Source organism: Cryptotermes secundus, unplaced genomic scaffold (assembly GCF_002891405.2).
Source record: "Cryptotermes secundus unplaced genomic scaffold, Csec_1.0 scaffold674, whole genome shotgun sequence".
Taxonomy (NCBI): domain Eukaryota; kingdom Metazoa; phylum Arthropoda; class Insecta; order Blattodea; family Kalotermitidae; genus Cryptotermes; species Cryptotermes secundus.
Genome location: NW_019718623.1, coordinates 371,782 through 380,045, shown reverse-complemented (window position 1 = coordinate 380,045; position 8,264 = coordinate 371,782). Strand labels below are relative to the sequence as shown.

At 40.7% G+C, this 8,264-nt stretch overlaps 1 protein-coding gene across 1 annotated transcript in view; it reads left to right on the top strand.

Annotated features, from left to right (window-relative positions):
• Nucleotides 1-8,264, top strand: part of LOC111862390 (chymotrypsin-like protease CTRL-1) — a 52,949-nt gene that overhangs the window by 18,346 nt on the left and 26,339 nt on the right. Inside the window, exon 2 of the mRNA XM_023847746.2 lies at nt 2,972-3,055. Coding sequence (XP_023703514.1) covers nt 3,024-3,055 — 32 coding nt within the window. The 5' untranslated portion in view covers nt 2,972-3,023. The remainder of the gene's footprint in view (nt 1-2,971; nt 3,056-8,264) is intronic.

Below are 8,264 nucleotides of genomic sequence, written 5' to 3'. Positions count from 1 at the left end.
GATTTTGATGACCTAAAAATATCTCAAAAATGATCTATAAAATGACCAAAAATATTTAAAATATGATCTAAAAACTAATTTCTAAATTTTCTTAAAATCAGGTAGATGCGGACTGTGTAAATTAGTTTCCAATTTCTTGATTTTATGACACCCGAACATCTCTTTAAACCTACCCCTCTGCATTTCTGAGGCATCAATTTTATGGATTTAAGACATAGCGGTGGCTTATAAAGCGGCGCGGGACAGTAACGGCATCTCTGGCGGCTTAGAAAGAAAAATAATGTGCCCTCTCACAAACAAATCTATTATACTTAGCGACAGAGGCTAGAGATACAACACAAAATTTACTTGAAGAACATAGATTTCTACCTCACGAATCAAATATCTTCAGTTTAATTAACGAATGTCAATTATTAAAAAACGTGAAAGATAGCCAAAATTGATGTAAAACATGAAAAACGACGACAGTGACAAAAAACTCGTAAAAAATGACCTAAAACTTAAAACATACAAAATATGACAAAAATGCACAATAAAATTCACATTTTTATAACCAGAGGTTCATAATCGGGGCTTTAGTACTTAAAAGCAACGTTTACTACATAAAGAAAAAAAGATGACATGTCAAAATCCGAGCCCTGCTTATGAGTAACTATCCGCCAGCCACGGAAGTCGAACCGTGCAATATCGTAAAACTATAGACGTCACACACAACACAACCGCTTGATTTCATAACAGGACTCCATATATAACCCAGGATACTATGGAATGCTGAAACACGGAGTATCAATTAAGAAGAAATATATTTTAACCAGTTTTGTCGAAATTCAACGATAATTGGATATACTGTAGTTGTAACCAATTTCAACACTGAACTAGGAAAGGCAATACAGTGCAGCAATTACATGAAAGTATCTACCTGATGATGACCTTACAAGGTCGAAACATGTCGCAAAAGTAACCTTTATAAAAAAATGACAATGTATGATACCAACAGTCTACATACACGACAACAATTTGCAATTTTAAGACTACCCCTCCAGATTAAATCGTTATAATTCCTTCTTTTGAGGCTTCAAGCTGAAGAAGCACTTCTTGTCGGGCACCTTGTGCTGTGCCCTGCTATCTTCTTATCAGCTGCCCGAGAGGGAGTGACATGTCGTGGTGATAACGGCTCCCACTTTTCATGAATTACGAACGGAATATAAAATATGCGAAATATAATATTAGAAGAAATAAAAGTTTGATGAATGTTAAAGGAAAGCTGAAGACACAAGTATCGTATAAAAAAGGATACCATTTTACAAAAAAAAAAACACTATTGTAATAAAGCGCTTTCAGGGAAAGCCTGAAACAAAAACATTAAACTTTCGCAACAGCTTCAGTCACAGCATATGTTCCGCATAAAGGATTGCGCTAGAATTCTATAGAAACTAGGTCAATGCAGAGGTTTTGTCAGCTATAGTAATACTATTCCATTGCTAACATTACAATCTGCCAACACTATCTTCACGCAGCGGTGGGGCCTTCGGGCTGTTAGATGATATGTAAAAGTAAGCAAATAAGTAAGTAAGTAAAATTGTCCCTGTGCTTAACTAATTAAGCACAAAGCTATGAAGGTGTGCGCGTGAGTTGATATATAGATCCACATTTTCCTGACCTCGGCATTAGCTGGAGATGAGCAGTCAGTTTCAAGTCCCTGCCGCTTTACCCCCGGTACACATTGGATAGGAGGCTGGGTGGGCTTCAGAGCCGGTTTGGAAGACATGGAGAGGAAAATATTCTTGACGTTACCGGGACTCGAACTCCGACCCCACGATCATCCAGCCCGTAGCCAGTCGCTATACCAACTGCGATATTCCGGCTCTGCTGTAAGATGATAATATTTATTTATCTTCAGAGTTTCGAAAACAAACTTTTAACCTGATTACAGATGGAAACTCAGAATGTTTGTTTCAGAATAGTTACTGGCGTTATTGCCGGTCACGGTAGCCGAGCGGTCTACTGTCCTCGCTCGCTCGGAAGCCGAGATCGTGGGTTCGAATCCCACAGAAAGCATGGATGTTTTGTGTGAGTATGCGTTTATTCTGCATTTATGTTGCCCTGTGCTTAGGTAGATGCCTTTCGACGAACCGATCACCCGTCCAAGGAGCCCTACCGTCTGTAAGAATTATCGCGAAACTGAGAAATCAACCCTATGCTCCAAAGTGGGAGCAATAGGAGATAAAAAAGTGGCGTTATTTCGTGTATAAAATTTCCACGACAGTATGCCCACAGAAATAAAATGGTGTTTAATGAAAGTTATTGACTTTTGGCAGTGTCTATGCTGAGATGACTTTCTTCTTCTTATTCTACAGACGCAAGGATTGGGCCAGAGGCCTGTTTCGCTAAACTACAGGTCTAACAGCAGCTAATCTGCGAGTTGTCAGTAATGCCCTCACGGGAACAAATTATCTATTTATCTATCTGTCCGTCCGTCTGTCTATCTATCTATCTATGGCTCTACAGCCTTTGTGGACCTTGGCCGCTTTTTCAGTTCGGGAACAAAAAATATTACGAGGTGGTATCAGTAAATAGGTCACGAATCGCTATAAAACGTAAAACATGCAATATTCGACCATGGGCAAAAATGTTTACTTCTCGGCATTACTCCACTAACACTGCTACACTTGTCCCATTGCTATAGCACATGTCATATATAGTAATAACTGCGCTTTGAATGGAAAATCATTCCGTTAGTCACAGGAGTCTTTCGTCGGCTAATATGAACAATTTACCCAGACTGTGTCTTCCTTGTTGGAATGAATCTTTCAAAATGTTTTTGCATGCATTTTATTGCCGCCCGCCCAGCGATCGTCCCAACTGGCAGAGGATAGATGGAGTCCCTGTAGTAAAGGCGATCATACCGAGAAGCTGAACAACCACCTTCTTTCTATATATCTGCAGTTACAATTGTAATTGTTCTTTGCAGATCCCTAATGTGACTGGCTCCAGCTCCAGGAAACGGCAGTTCATTTCTCCAGATGGCTCTGACCATGCTTCTCATTTCTATCAGGTAAGAAACAGCATGCTATATTTAAAGGGAGTTGCCGATAACAGGAGCTGCGCGATCTAAGGCATGAACCGTCTTCCCTCGAACACTGGGACTGTGGATTCGAATCCCACTCGAGGCTTGGATGTCTGTGTGCGTTTATTCTGTTTTTATTTTGTTCTGTGTGTAGGTAGCGGTCTTGCGATGGGCTGATCCCCCGTCCAAGGAGTCCTACAAACTGTGTATAGGATTGAGAAACTGAAAAATCAAAGAAGTCCAAAGGGCTGTAGAGCTATAGAGAGAGAGAGAGAGAGAAAAAAAGGGAGTTGTGATTAATCTAATAGTCAGCCGACTGGTCGGCTATTTCTTTAATTGAAAGAAATTTTATTTATAATTTTTTGTGCAATTTGTGTTTCACTATCATGAGGATCGAATATCGGCCAAGATACCGGCTATCCTGTCTGAGGTTTCACATGCTTTTCCTCAGCTCCTCTATTCAAATGTCAGGCAAATACCTTCGATTACACTATATTACAGTCTTAACCTCACTCGGGAAACCAGCTATTCTGATTCAGGATGTGTGTAGTTTTCCTCAGTCCCTCCAGGAAATGTTGGGAAAGCATGTTGTACTAGGCTATGACCGCTTCTTTCCATCTCCCTTCCAATTCATTACTCATTAAATCAACCCATCGTTGGGCCCGGTATAATTTAGACACTGAAGGTAAAACGTAAAGGTAAAGCTAACCCTGTAAGAGGCCGTGAAGGCCCTTAGGGTTATGAGGCGGCGAGTCTCCCACATTTTGTCTAGAAAATCGGCTCACAGATGGCGGTAAGGTTGTCAGCTTTACGCTCCTGCCGCCTGAGTCGACCCCAGGGCCATAATGAGGATGGATTAGGTCAAATGAAAAATTCAATGACCTCATTGGGATTCGAACCAACGACCTTCCGGTTTGTAGCACAATGCCTCAACCAACTACGCTACCGCGTGCCCCCAATTTAGACACTAAAAACATGGCTAAATAAACAACTACATGGAATAGAGTATTCCTTGAGAAATTAATATTCCCACATCAAGACCAGCAATCCCCAGACTTTGGTATAGTTCTCCTTTATCCAATGCGATCTACATTCCCCGTCCATCTGGTCCGTTCCTATTTAATCGCACTTATAATATTTTGCGGAGAATATGAATTCTGGAGCACCTCGTTATGGAACGCGTTCGAACATCTGCTGCAACACCACTAGCTGCAAATTTAACGCCAGGGAATCGAACCCCGGAACGTGTGTTGCGACTTACTCCCATCATTTGACTATGCGACCCAGTAAGATCCAATCCATTCAGATGGATGTTTCGATATATAATTCATTGTCGATATATTTAAATTATCGATTGTTTGCGGTAAGGACAGCGTTTCGGCTAGGAGAAAGTTGTGGTAAGTGGCGCGTGCCATGACAGCATTCCTACCAACGTTGAATTGTAAAGCATCGCAACAAGAAACGAATATTTATCACTACTACAAGGATATCTTGGGCTACCTCAATAAAAGTCGCGTATCCGTGAACAATTTCATATAATCTGACACTTGATTCTTAAAAAAATTGTTACTACTAGGATTGCCAACCTTATCTACATATGCTTCTTTTTTGTTTATAATTAAGTTATCTTCACGACACCTGCTTTCTTACTGTTTTTTTTTATTTGGCTTATTCTTCGACTCTCAAGACGAAGGCGACATGTTCCTCCGAAACGTCGGTTTATTTTTGACGGAATTCGCGGCGTTACATTACAGAAGACAGAATTCTTCAATGTCTCAAATGTTTGTTTGTTAAAAACAACCGCTGTTCAGCTAAACGTAGAATAATGGACTTGAAACTGCTGATTTACAAGAGGATAAGGTAAAAGTAAAGGTATCTCTGTAATAAGTCGTGGAGGCCTAGAAGGTTGTGAGACGTCGAGGCTCCCATATTTTCTAGACAATCGACTCACAGATGGTGGTGAGGTTATCAGTCTAACGCCCCGGCCGCCCTTACCCCCAGATAGATTCCTGGTACTCCTTTCTGTTAGAGGCTGAGTCGACCCCAGGGCCAGAGTGCGGCTGGAAGGATTACGTCAATTGAAAAATCTACAATCCTCATCTGAAATCGAGCCCGCGACCTTCCAGCTAGTAGCACAGTGAGTCGGCAGTGAATCAGGATGATTCGAGAGCTAAGGAGGATGAGGTGGGCAGGTCATATAGCACGAATGGGGGAGACGAGGAATGCGTATAGGATATTGGTGGGAAAGTCAGAAGGAAAGAGACCACAGCGAAGACCAAGGNTGCATGGCTACGGTACCTCCAAGCTGTCCAATTGTTTACCACGCAAAAAATGCAGTGTAACATTGTTGGCCATTTTACAGTGCAAATATACAGCACTTATACGCTATATCGAATGGAGGATGACCTTTTTTTCCAATACTTCAGGATTGTATTCCTGAAGATATTTTTGTTGGTTGATGGGATATGCTGCAAGCCGGAAGGTCGCGAGTTCAAGTCCCGATGAGGTCACTGGATTTTTTTTCATTTCACCTAATCATTTCAGCCGCACTAGGGCCCTGGGGTTGACTCAGTCTCTAACAGAAATGAGTACCAGGAATTAATTAAATAATTTTCCTGGGCAGTAAAGCGCGGCCGGCGCGTAAGGCTGATAACCTTACCGCCATCTTTGAGCCGATTGTCTAGATAATGTGGGGCCCTCAACGTCTCACAATCCTATGGGCCTTTACGGCCTGTTACAGGGATAGCTTTACCTTTTACTTTTTACTGGCTCTACAGCCCCCTTGGGCCCTGGCCTCCGATTTTTCAGTTTCATGATAATTTTGCAGACGGTAGGACTCCTTGGACAAGTGAGCATCTCGTCGCAAGGCCCCCACCTAAACACAGAACAACATAAACAGAATAAACGCATACACACACCAAACATCCATGCCTTGTGTGGGATTCTAAACCACGATCCCGGCTTACGAGCGAGCGAAGACCATACATGCCTTAGACCGCTCGGCTACCGTGACCGTCCCCCAAGTTATTCACAGTCAGAAACATCTTGTGAAGATTGGTCTGATCCTCAGCAGTTACGATGCGGTGAATGCTCATATTGCGTTTACAAGGAGCAAATTTCTATCAGGTTTCAACTTGATGAACACCGCCTAACACATCCGAACGCAGCCGAATACCTCGCCATGCGTCATTAATTTGGTCTGCTTTTCAATGTGACTTGGCGTGACGCTTCTATTATTTTCAAGACTTTCTGTTGATATGCACCTGTTAAAGCCTATAAAACCTGACTGCTAAAAGGATGAAGACAAGTCAGCAAGTGAATTTTGTATTGAATATCAAATGTCTTCAAAATTATATATTTTTGGCGACAAAATGTGTAGAAATAAATATGACCAGAGAGTAGGAGTACGTTCATTTGCATTTCGTGCAAAAGAGACAGGTAAAACCCACAGGCGGGTGTACAGGATCTTCCAAAAAGAATGTTACTATTTTAAATTGTTGTAATTACGTTAATTATTTGTAAAAATGGTTTCATACGAGTATATTTCAAAACATAGAAAAACTCACCGAGTTTCATCTATCATTTGTATTCAAACGTGTTTGTAGGCAGCGCTGTAAACGAAAATGGCGACTCCACAACAAAAGGCGTTCTGTGTTTTGCGATTCGCGAAATCAGAATCGGTCATCATTGTGCAACGTGAGTTTCGCAAACAATTTTAAAGTGATCCATCATGTAAGACAAAAATTCTTCCGTGGTATCGACTGTTCCAGGAGAAAGGGTGTATTTGCAAGGGGAAAAGTCCAGGACGGCCCAGAATGTCAGAGGAAAATCTGAATCGAATTAGAGAGCTCATCACTTCAAAAAACTAAGACCAAGATGAGGGCCTAAATATTGCTTGTTTTCGCTTTGCAGCCATGTTACTTTTTTTTTTGTCTTATATTAAGAAATCTATATAAATAAAATTGACTCACACCCTGAGATGACGCCATTAAAGCGCTAACACTTTTATATAATAATGAAAGCGGATTAAGGTACAAGCTATTTGCGAATTTAAAAGTGAATGTCTATAATCCCGTTGTATTAATTTTACGTACATAGAATTACAGATTTTATTAAAACATAATTCTTATTGTAAAATAATAAAATGTTACAAGTTTCCGCGATATTAATTCGCCACCAACATACCTTAATATTTTAAATTTGGAGAGGAAGCTTTACAGGCGTCCTTTTCTTTGTAAATATATGATACATATATATAAAACACGGTAATAAATACCACATCCTTATGTACTTTAAGATACGTTAGAAATGTATTAGTTACTAAATTAACAAAAATACTTCGAAATGAGATCATCCATGTTCAATGTACAACTCACAGCGCTGTGAGACCTCTCTGCAAATTCACTGGTAGGTCAATAGTCTCAAAAATCTAGACATTGTCCTTAGTATGAGAGAATGGTTTAGGTTAATTGGCTTTTGGACCCATCTGTGTATCTTGTTAAACCATAATTTCAATTCATTGTTAACCTATCCGAAACAATAGATACTGAGAACTAAGTCACACCTTCAGTTTGGATGATCGAAGTTCTATTGCACCTTGAAGTGTCCCGTTGCTGGTCATTCGCCATCATCTCCATGCTCTCCATCTCCATGTCGCCTCCTCAATTCAAATACTTTCTCCGACAGTTTCGCGGCTTTACGTAAATAAACAGTGTCGCGTGGACAGCCTGCGGTCGGATGTCGCTTTCACCTGAACTTCAAACCAGTCCGGGCCTGCCATCAGAGCTCTGCGTAGTCATAGCCAGGTGTCTTACTACAACAAACTAACAACGAACTGACTAACTAACCAGTTAACAAATAAATAATTTAACTAACAAAATAGTTAAGGAACCGCTTGACTAACTAGTAACTAGCAAATTAACAATGTAACTAGATACTTAATTGACAAGTTAGCTAAATAATTCCCTGCACCTAACCAGCTAAATAATTATGTACATAGATAAACACTGATGAAAGTGACGGCGCCATCTACATGTATAGGGCCATTGATGTCTCGCTCGAACACTCAGATAGTGGGTTCGAAGCCCATTCGGGGTATGGATGCATGTCTTCGTCCACTCTACGTTTGTATTGTCCTGTATCGGCAGAGGAATCCTGCAGTCAGTAAGATTCAAAATTTGGAAGTTAATTTCGAATC